This window comes from Sus scrofa, chromosome 5, assembly GCF_054392235.1.
Source record: "Sus scrofa isolate SSC_HxYL_T2T_F1_AM1 chromosome 5, Sscrofa_HxYL_maternal_Yorkshire_Landrace_v2.0, whole genome shotgun sequence".
Taxonomy (NCBI): domain Eukaryota; kingdom Metazoa; phylum Chordata; class Mammalia; order Artiodactyla; family Suidae; genus Sus; species Sus scrofa.
In genome coordinates, this window is record NC_139387.1 from 26,848,885 (window position 1) to 26,867,643 (window position 18,759).

At 41.7% G+C, this 18,759-nt stretch overlaps 1 protein-coding gene across 4 annotated transcripts in view; it reads left to right on the plus strand.

The window, feature by feature from the left end:
• The first annotated feature begins 2,391 nt into the window (after positions 1-2,391).
• Positions 2,392-18,759, plus strand: part of OS9 (OS9 endoplasmic reticulum lectin) — a 46,539-nt gene continuing 30,171 nt past the window's right edge. For all 4 annotated transcript variants that reach the window (XM_084956205.1, XM_084956206.1, XM_021091889.2 and 1 more), the window contains exons 1-5: positions 2,392-2,573; positions 2,991-3,167; positions 4,402-4,465; positions 4,593-4,669; positions 4,851-4,949. In XM_084956205.1, the coding sequence (XP_084812331.1) occupies positions 2,412-2,573; positions 2,991-3,167; positions 4,402-4,465; positions 4,593-4,669; positions 4,851-4,949 (579 nt within the window). In that variant the 5' untranslated portion in view covers positions 2,392-2,411. The remainder of the gene's footprint in view (positions 2,574-2,990; positions 3,168-4,401; positions 4,466-4,592; positions 4,670-4,850; positions 4,950-18,759) is intronic.

The following is an 18,759-nucleotide window of genomic DNA, read 5'->3' on the forward strand; positions in this document are numbered from 1 at the left end:
AAGTTTGTAACCATTGATCCACAGCGGAGCTCCTTGAAGCCATTTCTTAATTGTCTTTTACCTTAGAGTGCTGATGAATTGATAGCTCTAATGCTATTCTGAATTTTTTTTTAATTTTTGCTGTTCTGATTCTCGATCCTTGTATGCAACTTGTTCTTTCTTTCTAGAAGCTTTTAGAATTGATTGTCTTTGTCCAGTGTTCTGATGTTCTGTAATGATGGATCTTGTTGTGGACCTGATTTATTTTGCTGTCAGTGTGCCCTTTCAATTTAGAGACTCAGTTCTTCATTTCAAAGTAATATTTTAAAATAATTTCTATGATTATTTCTTCCCCTCTGAGTCAGTCTCTGTTCTTTTTGTGGAACTCTCATTATTTAGATGTTCAACTTTCTGGACTGGTTTTTTGCTTTTTTATTAATTTGCTTCAAAAGTAAGGCAAACTTGATTTTGAATTTTATCCTCCAGGTTTTTTTTTGTTGGTGGTGGTTTTTTTTTTTTTAGCTGCACCTGCTGTATGCGGAAGGACTGAACATTTGTCACAACAGTGACCCAAACCACTACAGTGACTTGTAGTGGGTACAGATCCAGTACCACAAAAGAAATCTTTCCTCTACTCTTTCTGTTGAGTTTTAATTTCTGCTGTCATGGTTTTGATTTCCAGAAGTTCTTTTTTTTCTTATCCAGATAGTAATTACTTTTTAAATAACTTCCTGTTGTTATTTTATGCATACAATATATTATCTCTCTGAGGCCATTAATAATGGATTTTTTGTTTATTTTTAAACTTTTTTTTTCTTTGCAATTTCTGTTTTATTTAAATTGCTTTTTTTTTCTTCTTGCTTGTTTTGGTTTCTTCCTTGTATATTAAGACTGTCCTTAAATATCTAATGATCCTAGGCTGTCTGCTCATTTTATTTTTATTTTTATTTCTATTTTTAGGCCCACACCTGCGGCATATGGAAGTTCCCAGCCTAGGGGTTGAATTGGAGCTGCAGCTGGCCGCCTACACCACAGCCACAGCAACATGGGATCCAGCTTGCAGCAATGCCAGATCTTAATCCACTGAGCAAGGCCAGGAATTGAACCTGCATCCTCATGGATACTGTCGGATTCTTAACCCACTGCAGAGACAACACAGGTCCTTAACCCGCTTTGCCACAGAGGAAACTCCAGTCTGCTTATATTAGAGTGAGAACATTAAAAGGTTGATTGGAAAGATTGTGTGAGGGCTGGGGCCTGTAGGCTAAGGGCTTAATTGAAGGATTCCTTCATCTGTTTACAAGAACCTAGATGAGAGTATCTTTGGGATTTCTCTTTTGGGCTGGACAGATTCTCCATATAAGTTTTTCCAAAGTATAATCATGCTCTTGTTTATGTTTGTTTAGGAATTAATTTCTCAGGTTTGCTAAATCAGTTACCATTCCTTAATTTGCTTTCTAGCTTCTAAAATGTTGCTGCTGTTGTCTCCTTTCTCTTTGTTCCTACATGGCCTAGAGAATAATACATGCATTGCCACTGCTCCCCATCCCCAGCTCCAGCCCCCCGTTTTTAATTGGAAGCCCCATTATTTCTTTTTCTTTCTTCTTTTTCTCTTTTTGCTCTTTTAGAAGGCCGCACCCGCAGCATATGGAAGTCCCCAAGCTGGGGGTCGAATTGGAGCAGCAGCTGCCAACCTAGACACAGCCACAGCAACACAGGACCCAGTCGCGCCTGCGACCTATACCACAGTTCACTGCAACGGTGAATCCTTAGGCCATTTGGCGAGGCCAGGGATCAAACCGCACCCTCATGAATACTAGTCTGACTCCTAACCCTCTAAGCCACAATGGGAACCCCCCTCCCATTATTTTTTAGGATAATTTTATTAGAGGACAACTGCAGGATTGTGGAGAAAGGCTTTGAAACAAATTACTAGATTGCCCTAAAGTCGTATGTATATGTGAAAAGAGTAATCTATTATGTAATAATTGTTTTGCAACAGGTATTAGTAGCTTTCAGGAGTATTGAGTTGCACGCACCCATATGCCTCAATTCTCCAGGCGGCCCTACACACAACACAGCAAATGACTTAAAAAGTCGAGATGTACTAAACAACTAGTCGGAGATAAAAACCTGCTTAACCTGGCCCAGCGCATAGACCACGCCTTTCTGGAGCGGAGAGGGTGGGAGGGGGTCCGATCTCGTTGGTGATTGGCTGGCCTCTCTGGCCAATCACGCGCAGCGAATGATTTCGCTAATCGTCGTGATCCACCTCCTAGTGGGCTTTGGCGCTACTTTGTCAAATGGGAATAGGGCACATGAGAAGGACAGAAAATTTAGCCAATGAGACCTTGGGGCGTTAATGGGCGGGGTGAGGCCGCTGCCAGGTTTGGGGCGGAAGGAGTTGTTCTGGATTAGAAGGGGAACGAAAGATGGCGGCGGAGACGCTGCTGTCCAGTCTGTTGGGGCTACTGCTTCTGGGGCTCCTGTTACCCGCAAATCTGACCGGCGGTGTCGGGAGCCTGAACCTGGAAGAGCTGAGTGAGATGCGTTATGGGATCGAAATACTGCCGTTGCCTGTCATGGGAGGGCAGGTGAGGAGGCGTAAAAGGGGAGAGGGTCCGGAGCAGAAGGGGAAGGGGGAGATGGTAGAGGAAGAAGGGCAGATGTGTAGTCTCTGGCGGGAGAATCGGTAAGAGTAAGAAGGGGATTTATGAGAACTCCTGAGGTTCGCAGACTGAGACCCATTCCCTTGGGGCCAGGGACTGGGAGGGGTGGGGCTTCCCGCTGTCAGCTTTAAGTCCCAGTTCCTGATCGAAACACTCAGACTCCTCCCCCGTGGAGAAGTGGGAGTGCCCTCTCCCCTCACCCGCTAAACACAGCTGCAGGACTTGTGGCCCATTCTGTCTTGACTGGGCTCTTCCCCAGGATATGAAGAGGGATCTCGTTGTTCTTCCTGATCCCAGGTTCTCTTTCCCTCCCCGCCCCCCCGACCCTTACCTCTTTCCCAGAACCAAGCTTCGGACGTGGTGATTGTCTCCTCTAAGTACAAGCAGCGCTATGAATGTCGCCTTCCAGCTGGAGCTATTCACTTCCAGCGTGAAAGGGAGGAGGAGGCACCTGCTTATCAAGGGCCTGGGATCCCTGAGTTGTTGAGCCCAATGAAAGATGCTCCCTGCCTGCTGAAGGTGAAGGGGACTGGGATGGAGGGAATGAGGGCTTAGGAATTATCTATTTGGGAACCCGTGTGCCTGTAAATGAGGAGTGATCCAGAGGATATGTAAGAGTTAAGAAGGCCATTGAAGGAGTAGGCATATTGCACAGACAGGAAAGAAGCAAAGACTCCTGTAACCACTGATGACACTTTGCTGAATATAGAAGGAGGATTAGATAGACGATCTCAGAAGAAGAGTTAAGCCAACGTGGTATAGGCTGGCAGCTGCAGCTCCAATTGGACCCCTAGCCTGGGAACTTCCATATGCTGTAGGTGCGGCCCTGGGTGGGGAGGGGGGGAATTTAGCCAAGATTGAGGTGCTTAAAGAGGGTCAGTATAGGGCAAGAGGGGCACTTCCCAGACAAGCCTTCCTTGTAAAGTCAACCCTCCTCTTTCACTCTCTGTCCAGTATCCTATTTTATTTTCATCTTGGCACTTTTCATCATCTGAAATCATCTTATTACCTGAATCATCAGTTTATTTATTTTTGGTCTGAGTCCTAGCACTAGAATGTAAGTCTGTGAGGGCAGAAAATTTATATTGTGCACAGCTGTATCCCCAGTGGCTAAAACAGTACAAGGAAGTTCGATTTATTTTGTAATAGCCTATGTTTCCTTGGTCTGAGTGCTTCAAGGATATCACAATTTCCTATCTTTATGAACACAAAGAAGGATTTTTATATTATTTATTTTTTACTGTTTGGTCTTTTTAGGGCTGCACCTGCAGCATATGAGGTTCCCAGGCTAGGGGTCAAATCAGAGCTGCAGCTGCTGGCCTACACTACAGCCACAGCAACACCAGATCTGAGCCTCGTCTGCCATCTACACCATAGCTCACGGCAACGCTGGATCCTTAATCCACTGAGCAAGGCCAGGGATCAAACTTGCAGCCTCATGGGTACCAGTCAGATTCATTTCTGCTGAGCCACGACAGGAACTCCAAAGAAGGATTTTTTAAAAGCCTTTAAAAAGAGAGGAGTGGAAAACCCACAGGTGGGAACCAGCTAGGCTGTAGAGGTCTCTCTCCAAGTCACAGAAGGCTAACAGCCATCCCTTCTCACCAAGAATCTGGAGGATTGAATGTGGAAGCAGGGGGAGGTAAGAAGTAGATGAGAGGTGATGTGTCTGGGACCTGGGAGAGATTCTGGTTCTAAGAAGATATATCGCCATCCCCTTGACTTTTCATTTTTTTTTTTTTTTTATTGTCAGACCAAAGACTGGTGGACGTATGAATTTTGTTATGGACGCCACATCCAGCAGTACCACATGGAAGGTGACTCCTTTCTACATTTTCCCTAAGTCCTCAGCAACCTGTAATGGAAGGTGACCTGCCTTCCCAGATCCCTTCCTAGTCCTCTGAGAACAGGGTAACCCGCGCTTCACTGTGCTTTCTCTTGCAGATTCAGAGATCAAAGGTGAAGTCCTCTATCTTGGCTACTACCAATCGGCCTTCGACTGGGATGATGAAACAGCTAAGGTGGCAGGAGTGTGGGATTGGGAGAGAAAGGGGTCTGGGCTGCAGAGAGCCCTGATGAGAAGGGGAGGGTCAGGAGTAGCTAATTGTTTCTCTTGGAGCTTGGTGGCCATCAGGACAAGTGCTCTTCTTCCTCCTTGCTGTCTTTCTCATGTCCCTCTGTCTTGCCTGATGTCCTCCCCAGGCCTCCAAGCAGCATCGCCTGAAACGCTACCACAGCCAGACTTATGGCAATGGGTCTAAGTGCGACCTCAACGGGAGGCCCCGGGAAGCTGAGGTTCGGGTGAGTCCTGGAAGAGGGAAGTTAACACTCCTCCGGTGACAACTCAGATTCTAAGGGAAGAGGAGAGGGTTGCATGGTATAGTCAAGAATGTCTCTCCCAGACCCTAAACCCTAAGTTTAAGACTTGTATTTCCAGCTTCTTGCCACTGCCTAGATTTTCAGAGGCACTTCAAGTCAGCATTTCCCAAATCTCCCCTCCAAACCCCCCCAACCACACTTTTTTCCATGTTTCCCCTTTCTGTCCCTCTGGAAACCTGAGTGTCATCACTGACTCTTGCTTCTCCTTCATCTTGTCCTCCTTCCTTACTCTGCAATGAGGTCGTGTTGGTGTATGTGTCGGGCTCCGCTCTGGGAATAAATACAGTGGTGGGCAGACATGCAGCCCCTGCCCTCCTGGACTGAAGTCGGGAAAGGAAGGCAGAGGTTAGAGCATCACAGAAATGAGCCTGTGATTGCAAATTGAGAAGTGATGTGGAGGAAAGGAATCTAGGTCTCTTAGAGTCGATAACAAAGCCCATTCACTCTACTTCTAGATTTCTCTCACAGCTCTCCTCTTCTTTCCTATGCTTGATACCTTCATCTGTTACCTACATCACTGCTAAAGCTTCTTAACAAGCACTCCTGATCTAATGGTCCTTAATGAGTTCAGCAGGCAGCTGTGTGGCAGGCAAGGAAGTTCCTCAGGTGATTCTAATGTATGTTTACAAACATACACACCTGTAGAGAACCCATGACACAAGCATTATCTTGCTGTAATTTAGATTGGCACATGCAATTGTGTGCTGGTAAATGTTGCCAGGATAGGGTGGAGTGGTGGTGGTGGGGAGCCCAAAGGTACTGTTTGCCAATATCCATGGCATAAATATCCCCACCATGGCCAAATTCATGCCGTCACTGGGATATCAGTCATATGGCAGTGTTCCTAAAAATTCGCCATTTGGCTCTTGTGAACTGGCCTGAGCTAGCTTCAACACACCACTGCGAGCAAGTATCACTTCTCTACTGGGTTCTGGAAAGGCTTCAATAATTCTGCCTTGTACAAAGGATAAGATCCAGATAATTCAGTGCAGACCAGGGTGGTAGCAGGGGAAACGGTGGGAAGCAGTCAGATTCTGGACTTTTTTTTTTTTTTTTTTTGGTCTTTTTTTTGCCTTTTTGAGGGCCGCTCCTGCGGCATATGGAGGTTCCCAGGTTAGGGGTCTAATTGGAGCTACAGCTGCCAGCCTACACTGCAGCCACAGCAACGCGGGATCTGAGCCTCGTTTGCGACCTACACCACAGCTCACGGCAATGCCAGATCATTAACCCACTGAGCAAGGCCAGAGGTCGAACCCGCAAACTCATGGTTCCTAGTCGGACTCGTTTCCGCTGCGCCACAATGGGAACTCCAAGATTCTGGACTACTTCGAATGTAAGATTTGTTGATGAATTGGATGTGAGTCAGGTATGACTCCAGGGTTTTTAGCTTTAATGACTAGAAGAATAGAATTAGCATTTACTAAAGTGGGGAGGAATGGCTTTAGAGGAGAAAACTAGGCAGGTGTTGGACATAGGAAGTTCAAAATGCCTATTAGATTTCCTAGTGGTGGTGTCCAGTTGGTAGTTGGCTCTGTAATTCTGGAGTTTCTGGTGCAAGATCTGAGTTGGAGATATAAATTCTTACTGTGTTTCTTTCCCACTGCCCTTCTTTCTGTCCTTTGAACCAGTGAGTCTCATTGTTCCCTCCGCCTAGAGGCATCTTCCCAGAGATCTTTGAATGGCTGGCTCCATCCTCTCATTCAGGTGATATATCTCTGTGACACCTCCACAAGGAGACCTAACATAGGCTCTTAGACACCCCCCCTCCCAGCGCTCCATTCCAGTAAACACCTGCAGTGTTTTATATTCTTCAAAGCACATGTCATTTCCTGAAATTAGCTTATTTTTTGAGTTCAATCTTTCTGTCTATCCCCACCCCTAGGATAAGCTCCAGAAAGTCAGGGACAATGTCTGTCTTATTTTCTGCTATATCCTTAGTGCCTTGAACAGTGCCTGGCACCAAGTAGGTGCCCAGAGATTATTCACTGAATGAATGGAATGAATGATAAGCTAGTTCAAATGTCACTTTATTTTAGGTGACCTTTCTTGGCGAGCCCAGAAAGTTCATTGTGTTCCTTCAGCGCTTCATATACCTACATCCACATAGATCCATGTGTTAACCTGCTCGGGCTGCTGGAACAAAATACCACAGGCTGGGTAGCTTATAAACAATAGAAATTTATTTCTCATAGTTCAGGAAGCTGATGTCTGAGATCAGGGTGCCAGCGTGGTTGAGTGAGGGCCCTCTTCCAGGTCACAGACTTCCTGTTGTTTCGTCACAAAGGAGCTCTGTGGGGTCCCTCTCATAAGAACCTTAATCCCATCCATGAGAGTTCCATCCTCATGACCTAATCGTCTCCCAAAGGCCCCACCTCCTCATACCATCAGAGCAGGCATGGGGAGTTCAACACACGAATTTTAGGGCGACAGAGACAATTCAGACCATAGCAACCCACAAGCATCCACACACACGTATGATCTGTTATAGCACTTACTTCCTTGTGTTCTGTTTTTTTCTTATTTGTACCTTCAGTAGGCCAAGGACTGAAAGCAAAGACTGCATTTTCCTCTATTGAACATATGCCCTGTGCCAAGCACTATACTAGAAACTGGAGGAGTTCCCTTTGTGGCTCAGCGGTATCAAACCCAGCTAGTATCCATGAAGACATGGGTTTGATCCCTGGCCTTGCTCAGTGGGTTAAGGATCCAGCATTGCCGTGAGCTGTGATGTAGGTCGCAGACACGGCTTGGATCTGGAATTGCTATGGCTGTGGTGTGGGCTGGCAGCTGTGGCTCCGATTTGACCCCCTAGCCTGGAAATTTCTATATGCCGTGGGTATGGCCCTAAAAAGACAAAAAAAAAAAATTTTTTTTAAAAAGAAACTGGAGATGAAATGGTGACTGAGAGACCTAGTCCTGTTCTCAGGAGACAGACATTAAACAGCCATAGCAAGTAGGATAGAGGCTCCAACGCGTGACGAGGTCCATATCACAGGTGGCGCACAATAAAGGAACTAATGGAGTCCAGGCCAAGGGGAAGCCTGTGGAGAAAGGGACCTTTGGCCTGACAACCAAAGGATGAGGAATTAGTCCAGCAGCTGTAGAGGAGTAGAAAGGGCATTCCAGGTGGAAGGTATAGTGAGTGCAAAAGGCCTGGAGGCAAGAGGGATTGATAGCCCTTCACAGGGACCAGAGGGAATTGTGGGAAGGGAGTATGGGAGGTGAGCCTGGGGTCATTAGAGGGCAAGTCACAGGTCACAAAGCTCTGTGGCTGTGTTAAGTTTGGACAGTCTGAGAAATGAGGGGGAGCCATTGAAGTGTTTTGAATAGGGTGATGGCATATTCAGTGTTGGTTTTGAAGGCTCCCTCTGGCTGGAGCGTAGCAAGTGATGCGGAGAGGCCAGTTAGGAGGTGGTTGCAGTAATCCAGGTAAGAAGCCAAAGTGGCCCGGAGATGGGAATTATTGGAGAGATTTAAGGGGCAAAAATGAATAGAGTAGGATTCCCAGGTTTCTGGCTTGAGCAACTGGATAGATGGTGGGTTTTGTTACTGAGATGGGTGTAGTGGGAAGAGGCATAGGTTTGGTGCAGGAAAATGATTTTGGTTTTGAATATGGTGATTTTCCTGTCTAGGCATCCAAGTAGAGATCTCTGAGGAGGCTGTGGGATCTGTGGGTCTGGAGCTCAGGAGAGAACTCTAAATTGAACCCAGAGTGCTGGAGTCATCAACATACTGGGTATCATTGAAGCCATGGTATGAATGAAATCTCCCCGAAGAAATAGTACACAGTGAGAAAAGTGGGACAGAACTCTGAGGAGGTCGTCATTGGAAACTTGGGCAGAAGGGGGCCTTTGTCAAGAAGGGGCCAGAAAAGAGACTGGAGGCAGGGAACCCAGGAAGGCCATGTCTCAAGGAAGGGCTGGTCCGTGGTATTGGCTGCATCTGAACCTTCAAGGAAGAGGAGAATTAAACTCTGCTTGTGGATGATCATGGAATTATTATTTTAATAAAGACAAACACATGCATGGAAATAAAAGTTCAGATGGTAGGGAGGGGAACCAGATGAAAATTGATAAGTCCTCTGCTCCCAGTCTCCCCTGACCAGTCTTTTGGTTGGACTCAATGCCAGAGGTCATTGGAGATTTTCACCAGAACAGTTTCAGTGGGATGGTGAAGATGAGGTATTGAGGAGTGTGGTGAGGAAGCAGAGATCTTTGAAGACGTCTGCATGCAAAGGGGAGGGGAAAGGGGGGCACTAGTTAGTGGGGCTGTGGCCCTGGGAATGAGGGGCTTTGTGGTTGTTGTTTCATGGTTTCAGATGGGAGCATGTTTAAATGCTGGTGGATCTAGTAGAAGGGAGGCGAGGTTGAGGTACCCGAGAAAGAAAAAGACTAGAAGGTGGGCAGAGCTGGGGTCCTCAGGAGGGGGCTCTGCAGTTGTAAGTGCAACAGAAGGGTGGCTTATTTGCTGAGGAGTCTGGAGGTTTTAGTGGCAGAAAGTTGAGGGCCTTCCGGTCTGGCTGCTGCTCAGTTTTTATATCCTGATGGGCCACCCAGATTCAAAGCCTACCTCACTGAGTGAAGCCCCCACTCCAGGGCAGGCCTGGTGAAGTTGCCCCCTTGGTGGAAGCAGGGTGCACAAGTGTTTGGTAAAAGCGCAGTTTCCATGGAGTTTGGGAGCAATGGGTTCGCCATCTGGAATTAAATAAGTTTGGATCACCACCTCGATTCTTATATTAAGTAAGATTTCAGATTTTTTTCCTTTAAAATGTTTAATCATGAACCATTTCAAACATACAGAAAATAGTGTCATAGAGACCCGTAAATCCACTGCCAAGTTAAACAGGTGTTAACATTTTGCCATATTTGCTTCAGATCTGTATTTTTTTTTAAATAGAAGGGATAAAATGCTAATGATACAGTTAAAGCCCACCCTCTCATTTCTTCCCTCTCTCTCCTCTCCAGAAAGAACCATAACAATCTCTGTGCTTGTTTTGGACTTTTGTTAGTGCTACACAGATCACAGGCAATGTATATAATTTCTGTCTTAAAATTATACATCAATATACTTTTGCTTTTTCACTAATCGATGTTTTTACCATTCTGTGGTGTGACATTGCAGATCTAGTTCAGTGATTTTAATGGCTGCATTGTCTCATTGTTTATCCATTCCTCTATTGAGAAGCAGTTGAGTTTCAGCTCTAATGCCCTTACACACAGTACTGCAATGTTGGTCTCATGAATGGAAGAGTTTCTCCAGGGAAATACCTTGAAGTAGAATCATTGGGTTATAGGGAATGCATATTTTATTGGTGAATTTGGTACATTGCCCCTTTTTTTTTTTTAAATGTCTTTTAACATATAGGCATTCTTCACTTTTTAAAATTTATTTTTATGTTATAGTAAAATAAACAATATTAAAATTTATCATTTTAACAATTTTTAATTGCACAATTCGGTGGCAGTAAGTACATTAACACTGTTATATAATCATGACCACTCTCTGTTTCCAGAACTTTTTCATCATCCCAAACAGAAACTCTGTACCCATTAAGCAATAATTCTCCATTTCCCTACCCACAACCTCTGTTCTAATTTCTGTCTCTATAAATCTGACTGTTCTAGTTACCTCATATAAGTGGAATCAGACAATGCCTGTCCTTTTGTGTCTGGCTGATCTTACTTAGCATGTTTTCAAGGTTCATTCATGTTGAAGCATATATTAAAATTTTATTTCTTTTTATGGCATAATTTATAGTGTATTCCTTTTACGAGATATTTAACAATTGCATGTATATACCGCATTTTGTTTACTCATCTCTTGATGGATAGACTCTGGTGTTTCTACCTTTTGACTATTGTGAATAATGCTGCAATGAACATTAGTGTACAAGTATCTGTTTGAGTCCCTATTTTCAATTCTTTGGGTATATATACCTAAAAGTGGAATGTACGTTATGGTATTCAATGTTTAGCTTTTGGAGGAATTGCCAAACTGTTTTCCATGGCAGCTATACTATACATTCCCACTAGCCATGCCCAAGGATTCAAATTCTTCATATCCTCTCCAACATTTGTTATTTTTTTTAAGTGACTATCTTAATGGGTATAAAATGGTATTCTTTGAGGTTTTGATTTGCATTTCCCTAATGATTAATGATGTTAAGCATTTTTCATGTGTTTATTGGTCATTTATATATCTTTGCCCATTTTTGAATTGGGTTATTTTTGTTGTTGTTATTGAGTTGTAGAAGTTCTTAATATATTCTGGATATTAATCACTTAGATATAGGATTTGCAGATATTTTCTCCTACCCTGTGGGTTGCTTATTTTCTCTCTCTCTCTCTTTTTAAATTTGTTTTTTTATTTTTGGCCACCCAGTGGCATATGGAGCTCCCAGGCTAGGGATCATATCTGAGCCACAGTTGCAACTTGAGCTACAGCTGTGACAACGTGGGGATCCCTAACCTACTGTGCCAGGCCGGGGACTGAACCCAGGTCCCAGCGCTCCCAAGACACTGCCAATCCTGTTGCACCACAGCCAGAGCTTCAAGGTTACTTTTTCTTTTTCTTTTTTTTTTTTGTTTTTTTGCCATTTCTTGGGCTGCTCCCGCGGCATATGGAGGTTCCCAGGCTAGGGGTCTAACTGGAGCTGTAGCTGCCAGCCTACACCAGAGCCACAGCAACTCGGGATCCGAACTGCGTCTGCGACCTACACCACAGCTCATGGCAACGCCGGATCCTTAACCCACTGAGCAAGGCCAGGGATCAAACCTATAACCTCATGGTTCCTAGTCGTATTGGTTAAACACTGCGCCACGATGGGAGCTCCTACTTTTTCTTTTGATGGTGTTCTTTGATGCACAAAAGTTTCTTATTTTGATGAAGTCTAATTTATCTATTTTTTCTTTTATTGCCTGTGTTTTTTGTTACCACATTTAAGAACTCATTACCTATTCCAAAGTCATCCAGATTTTCACCTATGTTTTCTTCTATGAAATACACACATACACACACACACACACACATAATAGTTTTATCTTTTAAATTTTGGTCTTTGATCCATATTAATATTGTATATGGTATAAAATAAGCATCTAATTTCATTGTTTTGCATCTGAATTTCCAGTTTTTCTAGCACCATTTGTTGAAAATTGTGTCATTTTCCCTTTGAATGTTCTTGGTACCTTTGTTGAAGATCAAATGACCAAATATCTGAGGGTCTGTTTCTGAGCTCTCTATTCTATTCCATTGGTGTGTATGTCTGTCCTTATGTCAATACCACACTGTTTTGAAAACTGTAACTTTGTAGTAAGTTTAGAAATTGAGAAGTGTGAATCTTCCAATTTTGTTCTTTTTAAAGATTGTTTAGACTGTTTGAAGCCCCTTGAGAGTCCATGTGACTTTTTTTTTTTTTTTTTTTTTTTTTTTTTTGCCTTTTTGCTATTTCTTGGGCCGCTCCTGCGACATATGGAGGTTCCCAGGCTAGGGGTCCAATCGGAGCTGTAGCCTCCGGCCTACACCAGAGCCACAGCAATGTGGGATCCGAGCCACGTCTGCAACCTACACCACAGCTCACGGCAACGCTGGATCTTTAACCCACTGAGCAAGGGCAGGGACCAAACCCCCAACCTCATGGTTCCTAGTCGGATTCGTTAACCACTGCACCACGACGGGAACTCCCCATGTGACTTTTTAAAATTTATTGAAGTGTAGTTAATTTACAATGTTATGTTAATTTCTACTGTACAGAAAAGCGATTAAATTAATTATACACGTAATTTTTTCTATTTTCTTTTCCACTGTGGTTTATCACAAGATATTAAATATAATTCCTTGTGATATACAGCAGGACCTTGTTGTTTATCTACCCTATATATGATAGTTTGCCACTGCTAATCCCAAACCAAACTCCTAAATCTTTTCTTCCCACACCCCTGTAGCCACAAGTCTATTCTCTACATCTGTGAGTCTATTTCTGTTTCATGAATAAATTTATTTGTGTCATATTTTAGATTCCACCTATGAGTGATATCATGTGGTATTTGTCTTTCTCTTTCTGACCTATTTCGCCTAGTATGATGATCTCTAGGTCCATCCATGTTGCTGCAAAGGGCATTATTTCATTCTTTTTAATGGCTGTGTAATATTTAATTGTATCTGTATACCACATTTCCTCTATCCATTCATCTATCAATGGACATTTAGATTATTTCCATGTCTTGGCTATTGTAAATAGTGCTGCTATGAACTTAGGAGTGCATGTATCTTTTCAAATTACAGTTTTGTCTAGATATATGCCCAGGAGTGGGATTGCTGGATCATATGGTAGCTCTATTCTTAGTTTTTGAAGAAACCTCCTTACTATTCTCCATAGTCTGCTGTACCAATTTACATTACCACTAACAGTATAGGAAGGTTCTGTTTTCTCCACACCTTCTCCAGCATTTATTATATGTAGACTTTTTGGGCAGGGGGTGCCATGCCTGAAGCATGTGGAAGTTCCTGGAGCAGGGATCGAAGCTATGCCACAGCTGTGACCAAGCCACAGCAGTGACAACACTACATTTTTAACCCATTGCACCACCAGGGAACTCCATTATCTGCACACTTTCTGATGATGGCCATTCTGACCTTTGCGAGGTGGTACCTTGTAGTTTTGATTTGCATTTCTCTAATAATTAGGGTTGTTGAGCATCTTTTCATGTGCTTGTTGGATATCTCTTTGGAGAAATGTCTGTTTGGTTCTTCTGCTCTTTTTTCTTCCTTCCTTCCTTTCTTTCTTTCTTTCCATCTTTTTAGAGCCTCACCCATGGCATATGGAAGTTTCCAGGCTAGGGGTCAAATCAGAGCTGTAGCCACTGGCATATGCCACAACCACAGCAATGCAGGATGTGAGCCACATCTGTGGCCTATACCACAGCTCGCGGCCATGTCAGGTCCTTAACCCATTGACCAGGGCCAGCAATTAAACCTGCATCCTCATGGATACTAGTCAGATTAGTTTCTGCTGAGCCACCATGGGAACTCCTCTGCTCACTTGTCAGTTGGGTGGTTTTGTTGTTGTTCTTGAGTTGTATGAGCTGTTTGTATATTTGGGAAATTAAGTCCTTGGTGACATCATTTGCAAATGTTTTTCTCTCATTCCTTAGGTTGTTTTCATTTTGTTTATGGTTTCCTTTGCTGTGAAAAAGCTTAGAAGCTGTTTAGGTCCCATTTGTTTATTTTTGCTTTTATTTTTATTGCCTTGGGAGACTAAGCTAAGAAAACATTGCTGCAGTTTATGTCAGAGAATGTTTTGCCTGTGTTCTAAGAGTTCTGTGGTGTCATGTCTCGCATTTAGGTCTTTAAGCCATTTAGAGTTTATTTCTGTGTATGGTATGAGGGAGTTTCTAACACCATTGATTTACATGCAACTGTCCAGCTTTCCCAATACCATTTGCTAGAGAGACTGTTTTTTCTCCATTTTATATTCTTGCCTCCTTTATTAAACATTAATTGACTATGTGTGTGAGTTTATTTTTGGGCTTTATTCTCTCGTTGATCCATATGTCTGTTTTTTTGCCAATGTCATGCCATCTTGATTACTGTAGCTTTGTAGTATTATCTAAAGCTTGGGAGAGTTATGCCTTCTGCTTTTTTCTTTTTCCTCAGAACTGCCAAAGCAATTCTGCATCTTTTATAGTTCCATATAAATTTTAGGATTATTTGTTCTAGTTCTGTGAAAATGTCATGAGTAATATGACAGGGATTGCCTTAAATCTCTATATTGCTTTTGTAGTATAGCCATTTTAACAATATTGATTCTTCCAATCCAAGAGTATAAGATATCTTTCCATTTCTTTGAATCATTATCAATTTCATTTATCATTGTTTTATAGTTCTTAGCATATAAGCCTTTGACCTTTTTGCCAGGTTTATTCCTAAGGTTTTCTTTGGGTGGGGGATTTTTTTTTTTTTTTAAATGGCCACATCTACAGCATATGGGAGTTTTCCCAGGGATATGGTCAAATTGGAGCTAAAGCTTCAAGCCTGCTCCACAGCCACAGCAACACCAGATCTGAGCTGTATCTGCAGCCTACACTGCAGTTTGTGGCAACACTGGATCCTTAACTCACTGAGCTACAACAGAAATTCTGGCGTGATTTTAAAAGTTTTTTTTTTCTTTTTACAGCTGCACTTGTGGCATATGGAAGTTCCCAGTCTTGAGGTCCAATTGGAGCTGCAGCTGTCAACCTATGCCACAGCCACAATAATATGGGATCTGGGCTGCATCTTCAACCTATACCATATAGCTCATGGCAATGCCGAATCCTTAACCCACTGAGAAGGGCCAGGGATTAAACCTGTATCCTTATGAATACTGGTTGGTCTCATAACCTGCTGAACCGCAACAGGAACTCCATAAAAGGTATTTTTTTATATTTCTTTTTAAAATTATTTTTAAAAAAATTTTATTGAAGCATAGTTAATTTGCAGTGTTGTGTTAATTTCTGCTGTACAGCAAGGTGACTCAGTTATACATATATATTTTTTCATATTCTTTCTCATTATGGTTCATCATAGGATAGTGAATATAGTTCCCTGTACTATATAACAGGACCTTGTTGTCTATCCATTCTATACATAATAGTTTGCCCCTGCTAATCCCAGACTCCCAGGCCTTCCCTCTCCCAACTCCCCTCTCCTTGACAACCACAAGTCTTTTCGCTCTATCTTTGAGTCTTTTCTTCATAGATATATTAATTTGTGTCATATTTTAGATTCCATATATGAGTGATATCATGTGGTAGTTGTCTTTTTCTGTCTAACTTACTTCACTTAATATGATAATCTCTAGGTCTATCCATGTTGCTGCAAATGGTATTATTTCATTCTTTTTAATGGTTGTATAATATTCCATTGCATATATGTACCACATCTTCTTTATCCATTCATCTGTTGATGAACATTTAGGTTGTTTCTATATCTTGCTATTTTAAATAGGGCTGCAATGAACATTGGGGTGTGTATCTTTTCAAATTATAGTGTTGTCTGGATATATGCCCAGGAGTGGGATTACTGGATCATATGGTAGCTCTATTCTTAGTTTTTTTAAGAAGCCTCCATGCTGTTTTCCATAGTAGCTGCACCAATTTACATTCCCACCAACAGTGTAATAGGGTTTCCTTTTCCCTACACCCTCTCCAGCATTTATTATTTGTAGACTTAGGAATAATGGCCTTTCTGACTGATGTGAGGTGGTACATCATTGTAGTTTTGATTTGCATTTCTCTAATAATTAGGGATATTGAGCATCTTCTCGTGTGCCTTTTGGCCATCTTCTTTGGAGAAATGTCTATTTGGTTCTTCTCACTTTTCAGTTGGATTGTTTTTTGCTGTTGTTGAGTTGTATGAGCTGTTTGTTTGGAGATTAAGTTCTTGGTTACATCATTTGCAAAATTTTTTCCTATTCTATAGGTTGTCTTTTCATTTTGTTTATGACTTCCTTTGCTGTGAAAAAGCTTATGAGTTTGATTAGGTCCCATTTGTTTGTTTTCTTTTATTTCTATTGCCTTGGGAGACTGACCTAAGAAAACATTGCTGCAGTTTATGTCAAAGAATGTTTTGCCTATGTTCTCTTCTAAGAGTTTTATGGTGTCTTGTCTTATATTTAAGTCTTTAAGCCATTTTGAGTTTGTTTTTGTGTATAGGTTTGAGGGTATGTTCTAACTTCATTAATTTACATATGGCTGTCCAACTTTCCCAGCATCACTTACTGAAGAGATTTTTTTCCCATTGTATGTTCTTGCCTCCTTTGTCAAAGATTGATTGACTGGAGGTGTGTGGGTTTATCTTCTAGGCTCTACGTTCTGTCTCATTGATTCGTGCGTTTGTTTTCATTCTAAATAAATTGTATTGTTCTTTTACATTTCCTTTCTGACATTTCATTGTTAGTGGAAAGAAATGCAACTGAGAGTTCCCTTGTGGTGCAGTGGGTTAAGGATCTGGCATTCTCACTGTAGTGGCTCAGGTCGCTGTGTGGCATGGGTTTAGTCCCTGGCCTGGGAACTTACACATGCTGTGGGTGTGGCCAAAAAGAAAGAATAATAAAAAAATTTAACAAAGAAATGCACTGGATTTCTTTATGTATGTTAATCTTGTATCCTACTACCTTGCTGAATTCGTTTATTAGTTCTAATAGTTTTTGAGTTGAATCTTGAGCATTTTCTATATATAGTATTATGTCATCTGCATACAATGACAATTTTACTTCTTCCTTTCCAATTTAGATGCCTTTTATTTCTTTTTCTTGGCCAATTGCTGTGGCAAGGACTTCAATACTATGTTGAACAGAATGGCGAAAGCAGACATCTTTGTCTTGTTACAGAGTTTATTGGGAAGGCTTTGAGCTTTCTACTGTTGATACTATTATAAATGAAATTTTCAAAAAATTTCTTCTTTGGGTTGTTCATTGCAAGTAATAGAAATGTAACCAATATTTGCATGTTGATTTTATACTGCATCTTCTCTGAATTTATTTATTAGCTCTAACAATTTTTTTGGTTCCTTTGGACTTTCTATGTAGTATGTCATGTCACCTCTGAAATAGATAAATTTACTTCTTCCTTTCCAATTTGGGTAGCCTTTACTTCTTTTTCTTGCCTAATTGCTCTAGTTAGAATTTCTAGTACTATGTTAAATAGAAGTGACACAAAGCAGGCATCTTTATCTTGTTCCTAATACTGGGGGAAAAGACCTCATTCTTTTACCATTGAGTATGACATTAGCTGTGGGGTTGTCATATATGTCCTTTTTCATGCTGAGACATTCTTTTCTAGTTTATCAAGTGATTTTATCATGAAATTATGTTGAATTTTGTCAAATGCTTTTTATACATAAGTTGAGATGATCATGTGGCTTTTTTTCTGCATTCTATTCATGTGACACATTATGTAAATTGACTTTTTATATGTTGAACCATCTTTGCATTCCTGGAATAAATTCCTCATAAATCATGATGCATAATGCTTTCAAAATGCTGCTGAATTTGTTTTGCTAGTATTTTGCGAGAAATTTTACATCTGTATTCACGAGGAATATCAGTCAGTAATTTTCTTTTCATGTAATATCTGTCTGGCTTTGGTATCAGAATAATGCTGACCTCATAGAATGGGTTAGAGAAACATTCTTTGTATAGTCCAGATTTAATTAATTTCTTAGTTACCTATATTTTCTCTATAGCTTGTCTTTTTCTATCATTTAGAGTGTCTTAAATATACTTTAATTTTTTTTTTTTTTTTTTTTTTTGCTTTTTAGGACCGCATCTGTGGCATGTGGAGGTTCCCAGGCTAGGGGTCTGTTTGGAGCTACAGCTTCTGGCCTACACCACAGCCACAGCAATGCCAGATCCAAGCCACATCTGCGACCTACACCACAGCTCATGGCAACTCCAGATCCTTAACCCACTGAACGAGGCCAGGGATCAAACCTGCAACCTCATGGTTCCTAGTTGGGTTCATTTCCACTGCGTCACAATGGGAACTCCTACTTGTAATTTTAAAAACTTTTAAATTCCAATGTGATTAAGATTTTCAATCTTTTTCTTTATAGTTTGTACTTTTTTTATCTTTTATTAAATACTTTTCCTATATTTTTCAAATTTTTGAAGTTTTTCTATCATGTTTTGGACTTTAATGTATGATATAAGCTTGGGAGCTAAGTATACCCAGTTTTCATCTGGATAACCAAT